The sequence below is a fragment of the Manacus vitellinus genome, unplaced genomic scaffold (genome assembly GCF_001715985.3).
Source record: "Manacus vitellinus isolate BGI_N305 unplaced genomic scaffold, ASM171598v3 scaffold_2_pilon, whole genome shotgun sequence".
Lineage (NCBI taxonomy): Eukaryota > Metazoa > Chordata > Aves > Passeriformes > Pipridae > Manacus > Manacus vitellinus.
The window spans coordinates 358,646-383,784 of NW_021940208.1; the positions used below are offsets into that span (position 1 = coordinate 358,646).

General features: G+C 40.6%; 1 protein-coding gene across 1 annotated transcript in view; it reads right to left on the reverse strand.

The window, feature by feature from the left end:
- The window catches only part of TENM4 (teneurin transmembrane protein 4), a 349,236-nt gene that overhangs the window by 72,215 nt on the left and 251,882 nt on the right, over window positions 1-25,139 (reverse strand). Inside the window, exons 14-16 of the mRNA XM_018071344.2 lie at window positions 23,768-23,984; window positions 9,183-9,302; window positions 1,557-1,818 (exon numbers count right to left, since the gene is read on the reverse strand). Coding sequence (XP_017926833.1) covers window positions 1,557-1,818; window positions 9,183-9,302; window positions 23,768-23,984 — 599 coding nt within the window. The remainder of the gene's footprint in view (window positions 1-1,556; window positions 1,819-9,182; window positions 9,303-23,767; window positions 23,985-25,139) is intronic.

The window sequence follows — 25,139 nt, forward strand, 5'->3', positions numbered from 1 at the left end:
TGAACTACATCACTGGCTGCTCTCACACTAGAGAGAAACATGTGCTTTTATTAAAAAGGAGTTTTAGAACTTTTTAGTTCAATAGATATAATTAACACAATCTGACAAGTATCCTACCAAATAATGAGTGAGGTTATGATCATAGTTGCACTGTATCAGATATTTTTTTCTTTCCTAGGCAGCACTGAACATTACCTTTCACAGTGTTTGCTGGTTTAGAAAAAAGAGATGTGAAAACTGAACCAAGAATCTGCACTATGGTGGACTTTAAAAGATCTGGGACTTAATTGGTAATTATGCTGAGACAAACGCAGTGACTGCAATTGGAAATTAGTGTGAGGAAGGATCACAAGATTTGGTCCAGAGGGAAAGGTAAAGAGACCACTACCTTTATTTGTTGCTGGGTTCAGAACCTGGTTTATTAAAATTAAAAGATATAAAATTACTTCTTTTCTCATTAATGGTACTGTAACTCCAGTGGAGTCACCCAGGAAGCACACAATTCGTCCTTATACTTTTTATTGGTGGCAGATGATTATTTGTCACTAAAAGGAATACCCAGGACATGCTGAACTCTAAAATCCAGGGAACAACACTTCCAAGAAAGTAAAGCTTGAATGCTGGTACATCCAGATATTTCAACAGAGTAAGTGTTTTTAAGGAAAATCAATAATTTGGTTCTTTGGACTACTGGGTTTAAAACCCAACTTTCCATTTAGCAAAATACCTTAAAGCAGATTACTACACCACTTTATCTGACCTACATTTCCTTAAAAAAGTAGGAAAACGGGGATGAGTAATTAAAGGTAATCCTTTTGCTTTGCTCATCTATTCCAAATATCATAAAAGGCAATAAAACTGAGGTGCTCTGCAGGCTGGCCCTTTGCCAACCATGTGCTGACTACGTCTCAGCAGCTTTGTAGAGTGAGGGGTATGACTTCCAACCATGAGAAAGTTCATTCCAACACTCCACCACTGAGGTCCACAGTGCCCCATGGGTGGAATTTGCTCCTGAACAGAAGAAAGACATTAGAGCAGGAGCAGTCCATCAGCCTGGCACCAGGCATATTGAATGCCAAAGGGCTGACCAAGGGCTTGTTGTGGGTTACACAAGGGTCCCAGCTCATGTGCTGTCAGCCACAAGTGCTTTGCTTTCATCTCTCAGTGATAAGGGAAAAGAAATCTTTTGGTGAAGTGAGTGCTTGGGAGCAAGTGCTACTGGCAAATGTCTGAAAAATGGTGTAACTACAGAGAATGCTTCTGTTTAGGAAAGCAGATGAATAGTTGCATTTGTGTTGCTCAAAGCTGCCAAAAGAAGCACAGAAAGGGGTGGTGAGGCACTGGCACAGGTTGCACAGAGAAGCTGTGGCTGCCCCATCCCTGGAAATGTTCTAGGCCGGGATGGATGGGGCTTGGATCAACCTAGTCTAGTGAAATGTGTTCCCGCCCATGGCAGGGAGGTTGGAAAGGGATCTTTAAGATCCCTTCCAACCCAAATCATTCTACGATTCTATAACTCTATGCTTCATTGTCTCCTTGGCTTATACAGTTCATACCTGGATTTCAGGAACAATAGGACCTTTCTCTGAGCAGGAAGTTGCAAAAGCTGTCAGCGGAGACGGAGAAACCACAGGGTTGGGCCGGGCAAAGTTACTGAGGTCACAGCTTGGGATCTCATTCTCTTCGTGCCTCATGACTATGGTTTCCATCACAAAGAAACGATCCCACGGCAGCCACAGCGTGTGTTCCTGGGTGATGAAGGGAGCCCGTTCAAAGTGCAGGATAATGGAGATTCCACCAATGGTAACAAGATCAAAGCTGTTTTTAAGAGATGGAATACAAAGTTAATGCAAGCACCACGCCCTCTGTTGGTAACAACTCCCTAGCAAGGACCCCCAGAAAAATAACTGCAAGAAATATCATCAGTCACATTTTATGAGCCTAAAACCTACAGCCCAAATAGGTGTTAGGTGAGTAACAGCAAGTGGCAGAGGCAGGAGTACAAGTTCAGCTTCTTAGCATTTTGTCCTCCTGTATATTAAAAACATACCCACACCTTTTTTGAAACAAATATTTATATTTTTGTTGGTGCTTTTCTAGTACTATTTGACCATACATACTCTTTTTTTTTTAAAAAAAAAAGTATTTATTATCCAAACACAGTCAGATTGGATCAATTCACATGATGAAATATACTATTTGGAAAGCGGTTTCTCTGACATATCTGCATATAAACTGTCTTGGCATCACTGCTAACCTGACTAGTGCCTAATGCAACCCAGGAAACATGTAGAGCCCAGTCATGGACTGAGCCTGGTGTACTAGGAATGCATGCTGTGCAGGTTGTTTGTGTACCACAGGACTCAGCACATCATCTTTTTTGACTCTTAATCATTAAGATCAGAGCAGATGAATCACTGCCTGTGGTCTGTGACTTCACCCTAAGCCACCTCCAGCCAAGTGGCTTTTCTGCCTCTGTTAGTGTTGGATAACACTGTCAGGCTAACAGACAGCCCTCCAGAGCTGTGTGAAAAGATGTGACCTTGATAAGGAAAATATTCATCCTCTGGATGTAAAGATGTTGGGATAAGGTTCTGGGGTTTTTCTTAGTTTTGTATTTAAACTCCACATCTTGTCTGAAATGGAGATTTTATCAAGTACCACAGGGTGTATCCACTATGTATAGATGCAACAAAAAGAGGTGTTAAGTGAGAAAAGAAGGGATTTCAACACAAATTGAAGACCTCTTGGGTTTGCTTCTTTGTGTTTTTCTCAGTATCTCTTCAGTTGCAATGCCAAATGTGTGCTTCAGGCAAAGGAAGTTTTCTCATCCCTGCTTCTCACTTTCCACGCTTGGCGCTGCTGTATGACAGTCTCGCTCAGAGTTTACACACGTGAACAAGCTCACTGGCTTCAGAAGAATTCCTCGTGTGCTTAAAGAGCTGTGAGCTTATGTGCTTCTCTGCACGAGAACTGCGATCTGATTGCCCAAAGGCAGACTTGATGCACCTTGTAAATACAGGGTAAGAAACAAGATGAAAAATGGTTTTGAAATTATTTTTTAAAATTAATTGTGTGGCTTTCACATCAGCTGCAAAAATACCAGAGGAGCAACAATGGGTATGAACTACTTCTAAACACAAGTCTTTGGCAAGAAATGGCATTGGAGAACACTTTCTGGTTTATGACTAATGGAGTGAGGTCTCATTTAGCAAATATAACTATGGAAAGAAGGTTTTTCATGGAAGAATGTCAAACTGAGTCCATGAGAGGAAGTGGAAAGCATTTTAAAAAGCTATAGCCATGTTTATTGTACCACTTGGGTTGGGGCATCAGCTTCCCAGACCTACAGAGCTTGGCTTGCAGCAGCCTGATGAGTAACTTGTTGGTCCCTGCCAGCAAAGCTGAGCAACACTTGTACTCTGATGTGAATGTTTTTAACAGTCAATTAGCATTTGGCAAGTCCTTTGGCTGGGAAGAAGACGCTTGCTCCGCATGGATCCGGGCACTGAACAGGGCAACAGGAGGGAAGAAATAAACATTACAAATGATGCTCAATAAGTTTTTAGGCAAGTTGGAAGAGGCTTTATTTGCAAACACCTCCATTTCACTTCTTTGGCTTCACTGAGTCTGGGACATGGATGGGAACTTGCTGCAGGGAAACATCCTGGCCTCTGCTGCATCCCCAAAACAGGATGCAGAAGGGAAAGTGCCTCCTTGTCAGACTCCAGCAGCTGTGAAAACAGAGCCATGCAGTATTTTTTAGCAGTCAGTGTTGCTCATGACCTGGTTTTCCCAGAGTCTCAAGGTGCAGCTTTCAAGTTACCTTGATGAATTGAACAAAATGTAAACCCAAAACTAAACAGAAAAACCCAAACTGAAAACACCTTCTTTCCAGTTTCCCTTAGTGAAATTAAATTTAAAAAAGGGGGAAACCATCATGGGATTGAAGAAAAGAGATACTTTTATTTCTGTTTCTGCTGCTGATCTCTGATGTATTCTTTATCACTCTGAAAAAATCATACTTGTTGTACAGTTGTATTGTTGTTTTTCTTTAAAAACTCTGGAGAGACAGGCTGAAGGATGAAATTATCTATTTATCCACAAAGCAGGCTCAAAAAATAAGAACTCCACAGAAAAGTGTAACCCTTTCCCATCTCTTTGCTCTGAAAGTTCATGTATTTGGTATTTCTGAGAACACCAGGTCAAAGCTGCTGATTGTGAAAGAAAATGAATGTGAATGAAAATGAACTTGAAAGAAAAAGTCTGGAGACTTTCTTGTTGTTTTACTAACACTGTTCCTACAACTCAGGGACATTGAGGACTTGCAGCCTCTATAAACTACCAGTTTAATAAAATATAAAGCTTTATTTAAAAATGTGGTTTATAATCCAGTTCTGATACTTTGATTTGTCTATTAACTTTGCTTTACAGAGAAGTGCATACAACAGAGTAGTTTGAGACTTGTCATTTTTTATTTGTGCCTTGTTACATGAACAAAATCTCTGTCCCAACAATTAGGCTAAAAACAAATGCAAGCCTTGAAGTTATAAAAGTTTTGCTCAGATTAAGTAATGTGACTTAAAAAGGATGTAAGAGGAGAGCCCTGGAATACAGTGAACCCACTTACAGGGGTGAAAAATTCAGTTCACTGTACTTCTAAACCCAAAATTTTACTTACTCATTTTGAAACTTGGCCATGCCAAAAAACCCCCCCAAACAAACAAAACCAAACAAACCAAACCTGGAGCAACAAAATCAACTTAGGAACCAATCTAGCTAAACTGATGCAACTGTATCTTTAAATTCCCTTACTTTAAACCCCCAGTTATTACTCTGCTATGAATAAACTGATTTACTAAATCAATTTCAGGCAACTCAGTGCACATTTTCACGAATAGATATTCCTATGGTGAATATGTCAAATAATAAAGCTATTGAGTTTTATGCAGTTATCTCATGACCCCTGGAACAAGGTAACTGCTTGCATGTGTGCTCCCATTTATTCTCCAAAACAGAATGACACAGAAGATGGTCCAGATGACCCTGTATGACTGTGCACTGCACTGGACCAGGAATACATGCAGCCTGCTACTGTAGGTCAGGAGAACCTACTTGCCTAAGAGCATCAACTTCTTAAAACAAAGTGACTCAATCCCATGAAAACTGCACTGTGAAAAAGCCGAAGTCACGCTCTATTGAAAAATTACTCAAAACATAAAAAAAGATAATAGAGACTGGAATAGCAATAATTCTTTACATGATTTTGAAAGTACATTACAAATAGTCTTTAATGAATACTGTAACAATTAGTAAGGAAGGCAAGCAAATGTTAACTCCCTTTCACAATTTGGGTTGCTGGCCTGGGAAGGTCAAGAGATGCATCTAATGCTACCCACCAAATCAGCAGTGAGGCTAGGATTAGAAATAAGGGATGTCTGACAACATTTTCTGCCCTGATAAATTTTAGTCTGAATGGTCTTAAATAGTTCAAGGTAATTTACAGACTACTGAAGAATTCACTGGACTCAAGGACAGATCTGATGGGGCTTTGAGCAACCTGGTCTAGTGGAAGGTGCTCATGGTAGGGGGGTTGGAACTAGATGACCTTTAAGGTCCCTTCCGACACAAACCATTCCATGAGTCTATGATTTTGGTGTTCTTTAACTCGCCTATTCATGGAAAAGTGACTTTCACTTGTCCATTTATTACCTCCAGAGTACACAGATGCAGTGCTGTGTACTGTTCATTTAAGAAAATACCTGTGTGTATCCCTCAGCCAAGTTGGAAGGTATTTTTATTATTCCAGACACTCAGTACTGCAACTGGGCAATTTGTTGGATGTTGGCTGTGCACCACATGTGCATGAAGTTTCTGTAGAAGCAGACTGATTTGAGAGGAAGGTGAAGAAAGTGAAATCAGAAGAGCTGACACCACACAGTCTGGGGTTACGCTGACCCCCACCAGCTGCTGACAGAAACCACAGCTTTAGGATGAATCCCACTTGGTCACAGATTCCCTGCTCTGAGACACCTGATCTCTGTCACTTTTATCACTTGGAGCTGAGTATCTGTTGGGGGCTGAGTCAGCAAACTGCAGGTTGAGTTTCTTGAAACTAATTTAACTTCTGGAGGTTGGCAACCAGCCCCAAGGAACCAAGAGTCCACTGAAGCCTGGTGGAGCATACTGATGCTTCAGTTGCATTGCTTTATGCCCTGGGTCCCCTGCTCAGCTAGACCTTGGGAAGAACATGGCATGTAAGGAGCATCCCTAGTTTGAACTGCCAGAAGAAGTAGGTATATAGCAGTACGTGTGGGGGGTGTTTGCCTTTCACCACCCAAGAACAAAATAGTTACTTGCCTGCAAGTTACAAAGGCCTGCAGCCTGGATAGCAGCACTCACCTCCATGCTCTGTCCCTGTTTAGCTTACTGGTATGTTTGCTGACTAGAGGTGCAGTAGAGGTGCTAGGTACAGCCCAATTGCAAAGTAAAGAGATTGTCCCTTCCTCAAAGTACTTCTAAGCTAAATGTAAGATCACACACAGTAGTTGGATCTTGTATATGTACAAGGAAACAGATAGAAAAAGGCTTATGACAGGCATTGTTGTCCAGGAATTTTTCAGGCACATTTATCTGTTCTAATGGACACAGATTTTGTGCTGGTTCATACACAGCAAGCTGATCATGAAAATGTGGTTTGGATCCCACTTTCATGCAAAATAGGTTCAATAAGGATGATGGAGATACTCATAGCATAAATGTTCAGCTTTTTTCTTTTTTTGCAGTAATGCCTAAGTTATGGGGCAACTAAAAGACACCAGCTCCAGAGGCATCCTTTTCTAAGCAAGACCCCTAGTTCTTCTGGAATGCCTTTTTATTATCCACATTTTATTGCCACGCCATCTAAGAGCTGGAGTATCACTCAGTAAGCCTCCCAGTCACCATCAGTGTTACAATGGGCGCAAAGGCCCCTGAGTGTGAAGGGGACAGCGTTAAGCACAAGTTGGTACCACATGTTCATTATAATTCTATCAGCTTCTCAGGCCAAGTCAAACCTTCAATGAAAGCTGTGGGTTGGAGATGTGCTAAAATTTATAAATCCTCTCCCAAGTGCTATTGGTTAGAGGTACATAAAGCATGTGTGGCTGAAACCCCTTATGTTACATTTTTGTTCTTAAAAGAAAGGGAGCCAATTAGGATTGACAAACAAAAGATAAGATGAAAGACATTCCCAATTTACAATGCTTTTGTTTTGGTTGAGCATGACTGCTCAGATTTTGCCTCTAACACAACCGTAATCTTAATGACTTCTTCCTAATCATTTCAACATGAATTAGCATGAATAGAGCTCTTGGGAGCATGAGACGTCTTTTCTTTATATGCATCTTTTCTTTATATTGCCCAGTTCTTGGCTAAGGATTCTAGGTGATATCACAAAGTTAATACCAACAAATAATAAACAATAATAATAGAACAGAATAGCATAGCAATAGAATAGAATAGAATAGGAATAGAATAGAATAGAATAGAATAGAATAGAATAGAATAGAATAGAATAGAATAGAATAGAATAGAATAGAATAGAATAGAATAGAATATTCAGTTGTTCAGGAACTACAAGGATCATCAAGTCCAACTGCCTGACCAATTCAGAGCTGATCAAATTAACCATATTATTAAGGGCATTGTCCAAATTACTCTTCAACACTGACAGGCTTGGGGAATCGATCACCTCTCCAGGAATTTTGAGGAGTACATTCAGCGCAGGTGGCTTGGGGTGCAGGTGCAGTTCAAGTTGCACATTGAACTCTGGGGAGCGGGTCACGAAGTGCTGACCCTTTGCATAACAAATGGCATGAGGATTGTGGCCCAGTCAGGTGACAGGACACTCAGTGACCCAGTAGGAGCTAAGGACTCCAGACTTTCCTGTGCTTAGACTGTGAGGGGAAAAAAGCCCAGCAGTTCCTTTGTTTGGGGTCCCTCCTTGGAGGCACCAACCCAAGCTGTTATTTAGCTATTGCACCAAGATTAAATTCTTTTAAGGATTGAGATGTCTGAGACTCTGCTATTTGAAGCCTGGGGTCGAGCCAGTAAGGAAACCTGGTCTGACTGTGTGAGTGTGGGGTGTGTAGCTGTGAAGGGGTTTTGGTCCCAGCTCAGGTGCTGTGAGAATGACTGCCAGAGTGGCTCTGGGATGGTCAGACAGGGAAGTTTCTTGAACAGGACTCCTATTCTCCTATTCCAGTCTTTGAGTACCCTCTCAGTAATGTTTCCTCATATTCAGTTTAAACTTCCCCTGGTGCAGTTTTGAACCATTCCCACACATCCTGTCACTGGATCACAGAGATGATCTCAGCACCTCCCTCTCCACATTCCCTCCTTAGGAAGCTGCAGGAAGCAATGAGGTCACCCCTCAACCTCCTTTTCTCCAACTAGACAAACCCAGAGTCCTCAGATGCTCCTCACACAGGACATTCCTTCCATCTCTACCACCAGCTTTCTTGCCCTCCTCTGGACACATTCAGGGACCTGAACATATTTCTTAAATTGTGGGGCCCACAACTGCACACCGTACCAACACCAAGTACAGTGGGACAATCACCTCTTTGACCGGCTGGTCACCTATGTTTGATGCACCACAGGATGGAGTTTGCCCTCTTGGCTGCTAGGACACACTGTTGGCTCCTATTCAGCTGCTGCTGGCCAGCATCCCCAGATCCCTATCTGCAAGGATGCTCTCCAGCTACTTCTCTTCCAATTTATACTTGTGCCTGGTGTTACTCTATTCTGGGGGCAGAAAATCCAGCATTTTCATTTTTTTAAATTTTATCCCATTCATCATAGCCCAATGCTCCAATCTAGATCCCGTTGCAAGGTCTCCTGTCCCTCAAGAGAGTCAACAGCACCTCCCAGTTTGGCACCATCTGCAAACTTGCTAATGGTGCATTCAACTCCTGCCCATATTGTAGAAAATACATTGAACAGGACTGGTTCTGGAACTGAACCCTGAGGAACAGCACTGGTGACTGGCCGCCAGCCCTCTAACAACCAACAATAATGTATCAGCATCTTAAAATTCATCAAAAATAAAGGTGCTCTTGGAAGGTGTTTCTCTTTAATGTTCATGGCAATAATGCTGTTACTACTGCTTGAATACTGTAAATTCTATACAGACATCCTACCTGCCATCTTGTCTGCTGATTGTGTACCCAAGGTGAGGATTGTTGACAAAGCTGATGTTCACTCCGACTAGAGGGGTTCCATCTGCCGTCATAACCTGGCCTCGAATCACACATGCATGTCTGCAAAAAGGAGAAAAATAATAAGAAGTAGTAAGTATTTTTGACAAATGTAGGTTTTTCCTCTATTTCTGTGTCTGGGAATTCTAATGCATTAGAAAGTCCAGGCCTTTATATCCTGGATAGCTGGGAGCTATGCTGTGTGTTTTGATGGTGAGATGCTGCTCTTGAAGGCTTTCTCAGGAGTTATGTAAAAACATCAATACCTAAGGTAAGGTTTACAATTATCCTACTCTACAAAAGCAACTGCTGCAGGATATCCTTCATTAGCTATAAACTTTTGTAGGATTCACAATATCACACTGGAATTTCACAGTATCATAGAAAATCCTGAGTTGAAAGGGACCAACAGAGGTCATCGAGCCCAATTCCTGGCCCTGCACAGGACAGCCCCAAAACCGCACCATGTTCCTGAGAGTGTTATCCAAACACTTCTTGAACTCTGTCAGGCTTGATGCCATGACCAATTCCCATGGAAGCCTGCTCCAGTGCCCAACCACCCTCTGGGTGAAGAACCTTTTCCTAATACCCAATAGTGTCTTAACAATATTGCCCTAATGCAATGTGCATTTTAAAATCAAAGAGAACAGGCACCTACCAAGCGGTGCATGGACATATTTAAGGCACAAGAGCCACAGAAGCCCTTGACCAAGGCTTGGCAGCTCATTTCTTCCCCATTTGGGAAAATCGTGACAGATAATTTGCCAGGTTCAGATACCTTCTTTACAAACTGCTTGAGGAGCTGAGCACTCTAACAGGATAGACTTTTTCTTCTCCTCTTTTTCTCCCCCAGTTTGGCAGATTGCACTGTTCTATAGGATACATCTATTCTAATTACTCTATGCTCTGTAATGTGCTCTTTTATCTAAGGACTTCAAGGACCCTTACAAACACTGATTAATATTGCAAGATTCATATTTTTACAGAGAGAGGGAAATAAAGCACAGAATGATTTTCAGTTGTCCAAGGTCAGTCAGAAAACATGCAGTAACGCCAAAGACAAATTTTCTAGGTTCTTATTCCAAAGCCTGTTTCCAGACCTCTTAAGTCATTACTATACTACTACTTTAGGAGCTTCCCATAAAGACAAAGCAGCACATGTCTGTGAGACTGTCTGAACCCAATTTTTGACTGAAGGTAACTATTTTTCTGAGCAGCAACAGCAAATTGTGGTGTCAGTGTGCTAACGTGACCCAGTGAATGACTTTCCTAACTGCCATCCTGCTGGAGAGCAGAGATTGAAAGCCAGTGTTCCTCCAGGTGCAGGACCAGATCTCAGTTACAGTAAATCATCCCAGCTGCACTTCAACAGAGCAATGGTGCTTTACTGGTTCACTGAGGCAAAGGATAATATCTGCAATGTTTTGTAAAGATGATTTCATAAACTTGGATCATTTAGGGATCATCTTCCTACAGGTTGCCTAAAAATCTGAGATTGTATAATGCAAAGAGATAAAGTATAATTTCTATTCAATAAAGGCTGCACAATTTGTGCATTCCACAGTTCAGAAAGCAGATCATTTGCCAGGGAGTCCTAAATAAAATTCCCACTGATCTAAATGGAGAGCTCCGATATTAACAAAAATGACTGAAGGGTTACCAAAATGTGTCTGCAATCTAAAATGTGAGCGGATTAACATATAATTTTGAAATAGGCTGCAGGAAAATGAGATATTGGAAATGATTTTTCTATCATTGAGTTTACTTTGATATATCATCACTGACTTGTTAGGAGTCATGTAGGCAAGGACTTGGACAAAGTTTGGAGCTAGTAATCATAGAGTCCTAGAATCTTTGAATGGTCTGGGTTGGAAGCGACCTTATACACCATCTAGTTCCAACCCCCCTGCCATGGGCAGGGACACCTTTCACTAGACTGGGTTGCTCGGAGTCCCATCCAGCCTGGCCTTGAACACTTCCAGGGATGGGGCTAATGGGGAGAATAATATCCTTAATACTGCTATTGCTTCTCCTATTGAAGAGCTCTAACTCAGCTTCCCATATACAACAAATGGAAAATAATATTCCGGTACAGTATTATGCACATCACTATCTAACACACAGGTAGAGCTTAACTCAAAGGATCACAATGCCATTGAATATGCTTGGAAAAATGTCAACACTTGGAATAACCCCAATGAAGTCAGCAGGTTACCAACCATAGCTCAATTTCAGCAAGAAGTGAATGTGACTGAGCACACCTCTGACTCAAGAGCAGAAGCTAGGCCTTCTCTTCCCAGATTTTTCCATGATCGCCTCCACCCTGCTGTCTCCTTTTCCATCCTTTAGAGAGAGCAGAGGAAGGGTTTGAAACAGCCTTCTCTCATTTTCTCATGAAATGGCTGCATACTTTGTGAAAGACAAAGAATCACTGCAGATTTGAATGCAGTTTCTTGAATACTAAGACCTGAGCATGACCGACTCAGTATTCTGAATTACATATTCAACACAGGGACCACAAACGTTTTAAAATAAATGAGAGACAATATCACACATTTCTATGAATGCAAGAACACTTCCATCTCTTGTTTTTGGTTCCAAGAGTTGAAAGGAAGTAAAGGAAAAAATACAGATTGCAGGTGTCTCTCCAGCTGCCCTACACAAAACACATCCAAGCAGTTGCAAACTTCTACGTAATATTGCATGCACATTGGCCTAGACCCTTGGCTCAGTTAGTGGGGGGATGTGCTTTATATCAGCAAGCATCTGGTCTGTTACATATCACTGACAACTATTTCTACAACAAGTACCAGGACAATGTGGACAAACAAGGAACTTCCTCTCTTCTTGGCAGCTCAGTTCTCATTGTAGCTCCAGCTCTGCCAGCACACCTTCGTGTTCGCTAACTTGGACACTGTCTCTTCTCAGAGAAGCAGCTTGTCAGCAAGCCCAGCTGCATCCACCACCCTCCCGAGGACTATAAGACTAGCTTTATTTCTGTGCTATAAGAAAAGATGTTCCCACAAAGGGGACATCATTCCCAATTCACAGTGATAAAAAGAAGCTGGAGCAACATGCACAAATTTGAATTCATTTAAAAGCGAGAGGGATGGAAACTGGAGGAAAACTCAAGCTCAGACCACCCCTGATTAGTCTCAAATCTTCTCTTCCTGGGTGTCAAAATTTGTCCCACTTGGATAAAACAGTTCATACAGACTGTTGGAAGCAGCTGGCTTCTCTAGTGTCAACATGTCCTTTCTGGAGGCAAGATCGAGTATCCACAATGCCCAAGCCCCCCAGGAACCCGGTTAATGCTAATTTAGTCAGCCACTTCCTTCAGAAGACCTTGGTCTAAATGCAATTACCCTACAAAGAAGTTAAGTGGTACTGCTAAGATGCTCAGCTCTGCTAGAAGGTCTCTCAATACATTTACATAAAATTATCTCTCATGTTAATAGAAGAGATTTATTCCATCAGTCCAGGAATGCTAGCTCAGAGTGTTTTCTGCAGTTGAACAAAACTGGATTTCTTGTAGCCAGAGCTTCATCGTTCCATTAAATTATTAACAGATTTCATGTATTGTCTCTGTTTTTTCGTTTGTTTTTGGTTTTGTTTATTTCTTTGTTTTTGTTTTGTTTTGTTTCCTTCACTACTGTTACATGAGGCTGTATGGATTCGTGTTTTACAAGGAAAATCAGTCTCAATTTTTCCTCTTCTTTAATTACATTTTTCCTTTTTTTTTTAATTTGTCCATAAAAGTTTACCTGAAAGACCAAATCATTGTCAAAATGCTCTCTAGGATGCCAGATGGCATATCAGACAATTTTACACTGTTGCTTTGTGAAGTCATTCTTTATTCCCAAGAAAATTAAATTAAATCTTTCTGGTAAGATCTGGGCCACAGTGGCAAAACGGACAGGGGTGCACTGATGCCTTTACGTTCCCATTGCTCAGATACAAATAAAGTTTGACAAGCTGTCAAGAAAATTCAAGCAGACAAAACTAGCCTTAGAACAGAAGCCAGAAAAGTAAATTCCACAGAAGCCATCTCACATTGTGGCAGCACATTAAAGATTTGTCTTTAATACTAACTCTGATCCAGTGTTTCACAACTTAGACATTGGTCCTTCCAATACTCCTTACTCAAAGATGTTTTCTGCTGACACTGTGCTTGCCATTAGGAAAAAAAGAGAAAAATACTGCTTCTGCTAGGCATTTTTCACTGGGAAAATTCCATGCATCCTAACCCCCACTTTTTCTGCAAGAAATGTATATTCTTTCCTTGACGGAGGATAGGTGCCATGGGAAATCTCACCCTGATGAATTTCTGCTGCTTCTCAAAATATTTCCAACATAACTCATTGTGCCTTCTCCTTTAAAGGTTTCAGATGTGTGGAAATGGTCTTCATGACTGCTTAGCCATTCTCAGCCAAGTTATTAATAATATGTATTTTCATTTGACACTATAAATCTCTTTGACCTTACCACTTCCATATTTTATTGGTATATATAAATACACACACACATATACAGGATTTATCTTCCTGCTCTGGATAAAACTTCAACAGAGCACCATAGAACAAAAATCTAGAAAGTTATAGTTCACTGGGAAGAATGTTATTAATGAAATTAGATGATCTAAGTTTCATTTCTTCCTCTGCTCCAGCCTTTCTGTGTGACACTGGTCATGTCATCTAGTCTGTATGTGTCTCTGTACTTCACCTGCAAACAACAGTCCTCTGCTTATTGACGCCTTTGAGTTTTTAGGATTTTTAGCTTTCTGTAGCTTTTAATGTAGTTTTCCTTCACTTTAGACCGCTACTTTCTTACTGTTTGCGTGTCACATTCCTGAAGCTTTGGTTTAACTGTCTTTTAACCATCTTTTCAAGGCAATAGATATTCAGCAAGAACGTTCCATTGGATTCCGTTGGGATGTGCACCTGGACCGAAATAACAAGAGAGATGGTAGACAAAACAAGATAGAAGGCCCAAGACCATTGGAGGGACCCCAGTGGGGTAGGGTATCAGGGCAAAAGGGGTCTTAGGATTGGTTGTCCCTATTAGATATGATAATTAGTAAAGATATAAAAGTGTAAGAATTCTGTATGTGGGGGCGTGCACCTTTTGTACTCTGTGGCCAGAAGGCCTTCAATAAAAGAGTTGTTCTCTATCTTATCTAATTTACCTGGAGAGTTTTTTTTCTCCCAAAGATTTTGGACATCATTATAGAAATATAAGAAGAATAACTGTAATAGTCTGATAATCCCTTGTGTAGGGATTTTACATTCTCATGGAACCTCATCTATGATATGCTTAGGCTGATAAGTGCCTATAAGTACAGTCATTTGGTACAATCTCCTGACTTTAGCTGCTGTGGCCATTTTGCTTGAGAATAAGAGGACGAAGTAAAATGTATCTTGTTCATTTTGAGTTGAATGCACCTGTCTCATGTTAAACAACCTCAGGGCAGTCTAGTACCAGGATAGATAGAAAACCTGGTATAATGCCAAGGTAAAAGCTAAGGGCATCATGATCAAACACATGGACACAGAGAAAATGCCTGAGCTGGCAGATGAAGGACAAAAGAAGAAAAGGAAAGATCAGAACATGCAGACGTTTAAGTTCATTGCTCGTGGCAGTATTTCCCTCAAAAGCTGTCTGTAAAAACAGCCTTGCCCATTTGCCTCTTAACAGCGGAGAAAAACCTCCTGACAGTCTTCCCTTGAACTGAAGGCAATCCCTGTCTGGCTCTTTTGGTTCAGTTTAGTTCTAGGAAAAGCTTAAACTTGAAACCTATGTACTGTTCTTAGCTGCCATCTGAATTAAGGAATTAAGGTTAGGAAAAAGAATGCAAATGATCCTGCTGAAGGTTTCCTTGCTAAAAAAGAAAAAAAAAGCACACTTATATAGAAAATGAAAATTAAAAGAGTAGTTATCCAGAAAGACCCCCACACTACCACAGATAGCACAAGTGAGTTTCTGAAAGGGTTTGGCACATGCTCGGCAGCTGGGATACAAATCCTGCTGGCTTTAGTAGGGCCTGGTGCATTAGGACATGGGGTAATGGTTTTAAACTGAAAGAGGGTAGATTCGGACTAAATTCAAGGAAGAAGTAGTTTACAATAAGGGTGTTGAAACACTAGCAAAGGCTGTGTGGAGAGGTGCTGGCTGCCCCATCCCTGGAAATATTCAAGGTCAGGCTGGATGGGGCTTTAAGTAACCTAATCCAGCTGAAAATGTCCCTGCTGATGGCAACGGGGTTGGATGACAGCCTTTAAAAATCCCTTTCACCCCAAACCATTGTATATCTGAATTAGGCTAACCTGAGGAGTTCACAGTAAGGGAAGCACCAGAATGCCCATGTCAATCATGTCAATCTGACAAAGGGACTAATGTTTGACCATATCCCAGATGGGGACTTGCTAAAGTGGCACTGACAGACTGGTTTACGTCAGATCCTGCCACTCAGCTTTGTGAGGAGCTGATGGAACAAGGACCCTGGAGAAAGAGAATGTGTCATGCAGAGCAAAGTTTATAAGAGCTCTGAATAGGCTCAGTAAAAGATAGTCAGTTCTAAATTGTTTGCAGCAAGAAACAGTACCTGGTCTGTTTGTTTAACTTACTCAGTGAACCTATTTATAAGGTCCCATCACTGAAGGATCAAGAGATGAGGATGATTATGTGAACATGGTCCTCAGCTGTTAATCTTTCCCAAGAAGCCTTCTACAGCCTTTTAGATATTCCACAATATATACAGTAAAGCTGAGTGAATGAAAAGCCCCAATGGAAACCCATTACTTAAATTGCTAAAGGACAGGGAAAACACTGCATAATGCTTGGATACTTTTATAAATGTGTCCAGTGAAGTTGGTATTTGAAGTTAAAAAGCAAAGTGTTTATTAATCAATATAATAACATCTCTAGATGCAGATTCTATTCTTGTTGCTCTTTAGACCTGGTCTAACTTGACAGTATCAAACCAGTGGGCCCTTTTCATCTGCTATTTTTAGTATCCATGCAAGGGCTTGGTTTTGTGACTAGCTGTTGTCCAGTTTCTCAGGCTCCCCACTGCTCCACAAAGACTTATAAACTGATAGTTCCTAAATATCACCTTGGTCATCATCTTTTTTCCAGCAATATTAGTGACTGCTAATTGTAGCTCCTCCATAAGGAAAAGAAGGTATCTTTATTGCATGAGGACCACTTTTCAAAAACCCATGATGGAATGATCATCACTCTCAAAAGAATTCCCTGTTGGTTCCTTTCCTGAAAGGCTCAGGCCCTTATTGCTTTGAAAACTTCCCCCAAGAATTGAACCTTATTCACCTTCTTGATGTATGTCCGTTTTCTCTTTATAAAAGCACAATCTTCCTCTTTGATCTGCCAAACAAGCTGGTCAGTGCTGGAAAGACATCCCACTCCTACCAGCCAAAGCATTTTGTGTCTACCTCTATGCCTCATTGACTCGCTATTTTTACATCCCAAGATTTTTCAGCTGAGCTGTAATGGGGAGGTGGGAGGATAAGGGATACAGGAAGGCTACTCAGCAGAGGAAAAGACACTGATGATGTCTGGGAAATAATAAAACTGGCTCCAACTATACTATTTAAATGAAAGTATTTTAGAACAGTTTTATAGGAAATGCAGCACATAATAAAGTTGGGCTGTGCTTTACTGCAGAGTTTCAGTGAAGAATCCTTTTATTCCCAATGTGGTTGACTAATGCTTTAAAAGTTGATGATTCTCTCCCTTTCTTCAGCCAAAGAAATACTCTCTTGTTTTGCATAAGATATCAAAGAAACAGAATCACATTCATACTTTTTTATGTCTGTTCAATCCAAGTCAAGTGTCCAGTAGCATGTAAGGTGCAAGATAATTTTTCCACCTAATACTGAATTATGCTCATTTCATAATTTTTCAGAAATGATCCTATAACCATTATTTCTGTGAGAGGTAAAGACTTTATGCTGCAATAACTTTCAGAAATGAACAATGTATTCATGCCAAGTATTCACTAAAAATGTCTGCAGAACTTACCAGTTCTGTATTATTACAGTATTTTACATCTGGTATTTATTTGGTAAGCTATGGCCACATATTCAGCTCTGTAGAAGAACAAGAATAAAAGCACTTCTTTCCACTGAATCTGAGGCATCATGAAAGCAAAACTGAGCAGAAGAGAAGGAAAAAGACATTATTTCCAGGTTAATTATAAAATGAGCTGTGAAAGTTCTTTAACTACATATAAGATGTCTGATAGCTTTGTAATGATCCCAAAGATTTAGGAAAAAATTATTCAATAAAATATATAAGATTTTATGTTTGTGATTTTAAAACTGCTTTCTTATGTAGTGGGTTTTAACCAATTTAGGAAATAAATGTCACACTTTAAGGACAGACTCTTCCTGATAGGGCTGCTCTTTTTTCACAGGAAAGTACTTTGAATACTGAATAAATATTAATCTAGTATCTATATGCAGATTCAAGAGAATACATCAGCACCTACAGCACAGTTTAGACTCCTAAATCCAAAAGTGCATGTCAGCATCTCTGTAATCCAGGAGGTACTTAGTTCATTAGGAGGTTTTTTTTCAAAGCCTGAAAGCTTTGAAGGCTTGAAATTTGTCTTCTGCATACTCCAAGAGCTCCTTGGGGGACATGTATCACTTGAGACCTTTTAATTCCAGGTACAGGATGGCGCAGCATCTCTATCAGCTGTCTTGCCAGACCCTGGAAGCATGCCCAAATCACACTAGGAAGATCCTACTCAGGAGTTTGTGCTTGGTAATAAATATCCAATGTTTTTAAAATATTTGTTAAAAACTGCACCCAAGTTTCTCTAATGACTGTATACAGGACTTACAGAGTCATTGAATCATTAGGTTGGAAAAGACCTATTAGATTATCGAGTCCAATCAACTTCCTCCTATGCCACTTGTGAAAGAGGAATATAACTACATCATGATTACACTATCTACACTGTAGAAAAAAACATAAATATGGATAGGAATTTTGCTTTCATTAAGTCCTGTGGGTACAAATTCCACAAAGTTCAAGTAAGTAGCTGCACATATTGTATTAGTTAATGTATAGAAATAATGCCATGCTCTACTCAAAATCCCTTTCAGATGAAATAATGCCACACTATATAATTTAAATCAAAAGAAAAAGGAAAACATTGGAAAGAAAATATATATGCCCTGTACACTGAAAAGGTAAGTTTTAAAAGTATGCTTTCCTCTTAAAAGGAATAATTACCAAAATAAAAATCAGTAAGTATTTTAAAATTCCTTGCTATTCTATATGTCATAAAGCTTTCATCTGTAGCTAATAAGCAGGTTGTTTAAACAGAAAACAACAAAAGCAGAATGATGCCTTTGGAAGACAATAATGCTGGGAAGGAGAGGGTTTGAAGAGGTGCTGTGTTGGTTTGATTTAAAATATGGAAAAATGTGACCCTGCTTTCATCAGTGTAGGTACCATGCTGTGCCACAAGTACTCACCCTCAGGAATGCTGGATTCTGCCTAATATCTATGACACAGTCTTAAACAGATGCAGAATTCCAAACTGTCCTAACCCAGGGAGCTGCTGAGCTCCACAAGCTCCTTCACTGCCTCTGCATGCCTGTGCTCAGTGGGTGCATCTGACTCAAAGCATTTCCTGCCACCCAAGGGAGCTGCATCTGGCTGGAGTAGGGCCAGAGCCATGGGCTGGACTAGTCAACTCAGGAAAAATCATCAGGATAAAGCCATATCTGGTAAGTTTGGGGGTTTTGACTTTTAACTTTGTCTTCAACTAGAAAAGAAGTGTTTCTTATGTCACTGTATCAAAGTTATACTTTTCTTGAGAAAAAAATACAGAAAAGACAGAGCACTTTGTTTTCCCTGGCAAGGAACCTCAGAAAGATCTGATGGGGTGAACCCACAGTCCTCAAGGTGTGGGAAGAAATGTGAGAAAGGAAAAGAGAAGGTGCTTTGAATGTCTTCATAGAATCATAGAACAGCTAGGGTTGGAAGGGGTCTTACAGATCATGTAGTTCCAACCCCCCTACCATGGGCAGGACACCTTCTACTTGACAAGGCTGCTCAAAGCCCCATCCAGCCTGGCCTTGAACACTTCCAGCGATGGGGCGGCCATAGCTTCTCCGGGCAAACTCCTTTAAGGATACTAAGATAACATAGCAATATTCTTCCAAAACACTTAGAACTGAGCCAGATGGGCTACCAAAACATTTTGAAAAAGCATTTCAATCCTCCCCTATTTTCTTAGCTGTTCTTTGGCCATGATCAATGCTCGGCATTTTGGTTTGATGGGGTTTGGGATAGATGCAGTTTAACTCTGCCAAAAAACCTCCATACATTTATTTATTTATAGTAAAATAGTGCACACAGGCATTATAGCATACCTGTCTCTCTGAGTTTCTAACAGTGCTGTGTAATCCTCCCCACCTGCATCAGTAAGGTAGGCTGTACTGCCTCGCACACAGAGGGGACACAAGAAGGAGGAGTGACATGTTTACAGACACCTTGTCACTCAGTAGTGGAAAAAACTGTGAAAAGTCAATTCTGATCAGAATTTTAAACCAGGAAAATGAACTACTTTTTGTACGTAGACTACTGACCTGAGGGCAATCAGGAACTATTCTTGCAGCTGATATCAGATGCTGCTCTATGATGTTTCATTATAACTCAGATGGTTATTTCTAGCTGCCCAAGTAATCAGTACAGGTTAATACTGCTGTCAGCAAGTAGATATACACAACCTGTCCCCAAAAAGAAGGGATATAAAACATACTTACTTAAAAATCACCTGATTTCATTTCAGATTCTCTTTACAAAAGTGCCAATTCTGCACATGGTCTGTCTTAGGTACTTTAGCCTGTGCCAACACTTAGCATAAAAGATTCTGTGGATCAGGACTTTAGCCTATTTATTCTCAGAAGAGAATAAATATATCAGATGTCCTACTTTAAAGTCAACAACTTGACACCACTGCATCTTGTGTTGCTCCTTATGGTGATGGACAACTAAGAATGCCTTAAAAACAACAAAGCAAACAGCAAGAGTAAGTGGTTTCAAAATCAATACAAGAATGATCAAGTAGTGGAAGAGTACTCGTTATCTGTTCATCAAAATGATGTGAAAAGACATTCTGTGCATTCAGAATTTAATTTAGCTACTTGCTTTATCATCATAAACACTCATTTCAATATAGGCAATGATTATTTTTTCTTCCCAAACATGAATAATATATAATTGCTGGTATTTGGGAAGAGACAAGGTCTTTACCTTTATCCATCAGGGTAATTTATCATTGTCTTTCTTTTTCCTTTGCAGTGGTGAGAGAGCTTGTCAGCTCAGCTTGTTCTTAAAAAGCTGGAGTGTAATTCAATAATAAATTCACTCAAAGGCTAGCTGTCATGAGACATTCATTTATTTGTATCCATTAGGTGATCTGCACTGCTGCTCTCTCTGAAGAGTGGCTAAGCTGCATTTTGAAGCCCAGGAAATATATTGCAGAGATATTCAGTCACTTTCTTCACACTGCTGCTGCTTCTACACAGGCTCTACAGGGATGGAAATGTGCCAAGGTTCCCCCAGGGTGATAATCAGCCAGCCATGACCTAGTAAAGCCCGCAGGAGTGGACTGTAATTCCTGACCTGAATGATGAGTGTGCCTGTGCCACAGGTGCCTATGCAGGATACCAAACACACAGGATACAGAGATCCATGTCCCTTCTGTGGTGCCTGCTCATGGAGGACTGCTCACAGCAAGTGGCATGGACCCAACTCCAACCCTACCCCATGAAGATGACAGCGTTGGGATAGAAAGACATACGACGTTCCATGCCCAGCAATCTACAGTCCTGATCTACACCAAGAAGGAGATGGCTTCATGAATCACCACAGCAGCAATGGGAGAGGGTTGTCCTAAGGCAGGATGCTGGAGCCCTTCATAAGAACAGCTCTCTCCTGTCAGACAAACTTCTAAGCCAGCAGCTGGAAGGAGAGACGAGAACAGTTCATCTTGCCCCCAGCTGCTGCTGTGATCTTCATGGAGACACTGAGCAGTTTCATGGATAACAGGGATATTATCACCTGTCTGTTGTAAAAACATCTAGAGGAGATTCAACAGCAAGAATACTACTGAAGAAAGGGCATATCCACACATGCAGATATAGGCAGTCCTGTTTGCCCAGACTAATTGGGTCCCAGATGGTCCCAGTCCATGCTCCTCCATGTATCAGTCACTGACCACTGCTGAAGCACCCTCACTTCCAGGGTGATTAAGAGGCAGCTGTTCAAAGGTCCAGCTTTCTAGGTAGTGAAATAGGCAGTTGAAATTACAAAGAGAAGCCAAATAAGCAGAAAACCCTTGCAGTGGTCGAGTTTATCCAGATCTATAGGATCTTTTAAGAACTAACAGGAACACACAATGTCTTTTAAGATCCCAAAAGAGTAATGGCATTTTTAACAACTCTGATAAGCCTGGACTTTGTGCTGTTCCAGGGGAAAATATGCTTTCTGTTGAGGTCCTTCACTGTTACTTGCAATCACACTTGTGAGTGAAGATACTTAACTTGAGAGATGCAATACAATTGCAGCTTGAGGTGACATATCTGTAGACCATATTTAGTAGCACACATCCAATGCTGCTAATTTGAGAATGGTAACCTCATAAATCGCTAACTTTGTATAATCCTTTGTGTTAACTTAAATGCAACAAGGAGCCCCATTAATTAGTTCCACCGTATTTAATAAAATGTAATCATTAAAACCATTCCTATTGATCTGAATCATTGCATTCCCTCACATACCAGATAAACATTTCTGATAGCAGGTGCTCTTTTTGAATCTCAAACGCATGTAACTCCTGTAGGAGTTTATGTGACCCTAAATGACACAGTCTTTCTGTTGGTTCTCTGCTGGCACTCTCACAAACAAATTAGAAATTCCCACTATTTTCCCCCATCTCTGTGTGCTGTTGAATGTAAGCAGCCTTCAAAGAGAAGCTGCAGTTTTTTGTTGGTTTTTTTTTTTTTTTTATTGCATATGTATGAATATTTCTATAGTTTATTAGTTGTATGGAAAGTTCATTAAACACAGACATGTGTCTACCAAAACTCTCTATCTATCAGAATGGATACATACGGACCTGATACCAGAGTCCTCTGTGGAAATGATGAGGAATTGCAGCTCTAGATATATCAGAAAAATGAAATTATAAGCATATGTATTTTATATTCTGAAGCCTGATTTTACAGCAACAAATCACAACAACTGACAGCAGAGAATTCACTGTGCTAACATTTAGTCCAGAGTCTGGACTGTTCAGTATCCAGTACCTGGGATCTTCAGAATGTTGATGAAGGACAAGAGTTTGAAACACAATGAGTGTTTGTTTATAGTCTGAATCACTGTTGTCAGCTTTCTTAGACCTTAAAGGCCTTGGAAGCAAGAAATATTAGGGAAACTATCACATCAGGCCAATTCCCTGATAGTGGTGTGCTTCATGTCTGAGATCAGCCTGTAGAGTACCAAAAAAGGCCATATATGGGAGGTGGTGGTACCCAAGGGATGCTGTCAATGTCCCTTCACAAAAGGTTGGATGTAGAAGGGCCTGAGAGGCCTGTTGAGATGTAAGTGCTGAAATAAATACCCATACAAACACGAGGGTTGTATATTTTCAGTTCCAACCTATTAACTGCTGTGTGTGGGAAAGCTGAAAGTAAGCAGTTCATGACTGGGTGAAATTCAACAGAGTCCAAACTTAAGTGTTGAGAGCTATCTCTGGGATCAAGGTCACTACTTCTGAAAGGCAATACTCAGGGCAGACACTGATCTAAGAATCTCACATCCCAGGTGCCCTGCTATAAGCACATGATTTCAAGGGATGACTGACCCTGACAGCTAGGAATGTACTTAAATTGTTGAGATGCAGTCACAGAAGTGACCTTTCAAAGTTTTCTTTCCCAGTTCCTGTTTTTTGATGATCATTGTGATGGTAAAAAATGTATTGGTGTTAAAATCAATCTGTATTCAATCTGATTCTTTATATTGCAAATCATTCTAATAGCCCTCCCTAGGTGTTGTGATTTTCCTCAGTTCTTTCGATGTCTCTAATAGTCAGACAATAGATTGCAAATACCATTCTAGTTTCCTTCCCTTTGGTTCTGTCAGTGGAAGAAGATCTGTCACTGCTGTTTAGGAGATCCTTGTGGTCAATGTCAGTCATTTGAACAAGAATAGCCCTGCTGAACGGATGCCTTTCACTCCTTGAAATAAGAAAACTCAAGAAAGATGCAACTGCCCATATGGGTTGGGAGAGAAGCATCTTGTCTTACTGGCTGGCAGGAAACTGTAGATGAGGAGACAGTCAGCCGAACTACATCAGCCACAAAATTCTTCAGATATCTACTTCACTTAAACAATTTCCATGTTTTACATCTTGCTGCCATTCCATGTCTTAAAATGACCAAGTGGCTTATGCTTTACCACTTACTGAATCAAACCCCAAATCCACTTACCCGCCTTCAAAAGGATTGTCTCCTGGGATGACGTGAGTGCTGTCCTTGCCAATCAGGAACTTGATTCGATCATAGAAGGAGTGCAAGCTCTGCTGGGAGATGGGGGCTTGTGTCTCCTGGATGATATCCAGGGGGTCTGGGGAGCCCAGGCAAAGCGCATTGACATGGCACAGCGGCTGTAAGCAGCAATCTGGGTCCATGCAATCTACCAGGCCATCTGCAAAAGGGTAAGAAAGATTTTAGAGCAATGGTAATGTGGAGTGCTATAGACTTCAGGGTGCAAAAACTCTTTCCAACACAGACAAAAGAGAAATGCAGATTTTCACCTACAAAGAGTAAGGCATATTCACCGAAAGTCAAAATACAGAACATAAAATACATATTAATATGTAACATAAATATGCAGTAATATGTAATATATGAAAACTCACAGATTAGACCCTAAAAAAGCATATTTTAGGTTAATTCTAGGATGTGCCATTCCTCATCTCAGTCACTGTGATAACTCTAGAGCCCCAAAAGGTTGTTTTGTTTTCTTCTGCCAATATACATATGACTTTTGTACACTGCTCCTGTTCCCTGGGCAAATCATAGACACATTGCATCATACCAAAGCTATTGGGTTTGCTTTCAGCAGGACTAAATAGTGAATAAAGCCACTGTATCTACCATGGCTGCAGAGGGATCAGTACACACAACCCAGTAAAACAGAACAGAAAGTAAAGAAGATTTTGTTGGGAGGGTTTGATCTCTTTTGACCTTTGTCACATTGATTCCATACAGACGCAGAGTAACAGATGACTCAAACTCTCAGGATATAAAGCTTGTACTTTTAGCACCACTAAATTAATAATAACAACAATAACAGCACTGGACACACATGAAAAAGCTTGCCAAGAGTACGCTAGTAAAATGAGGGTTTGCATATCTGCCAAGCCATCAAACACACAGACAGTACCACTTCCCCTCCCACCACCATAGCAACATCCCCCCATTCATTTTGAGATGTCACTGCTCATTGCAGACAGCTCAGGAAAAAAAACAGTGACAGGAAAGGAAATACAAAAAAAGCTCAAAAGAGGTTTGATGAAGCATCACATTTAGCAATAAAAGTTGTTAGCATGTAGTAGAGACAGATCTTTAAATCTGATAAGGGAACTGGATGTTTTTGTTCTGGGGTAATGGGATATGGAGCCCTTCACTTCCAACTCATCAGTTCAAGAAAGACAGTTTGACAGTGAATGAAAATTATTACCATGTGATGGCTGTTCACAGACCTATGTGAAATGAGTGGTTGGTCTCTGTGTAGTTCCTGGGAGCTCCATATATCAGAGAAACCACCTTTACAGCTAGTATCTACTAACTATTTCAG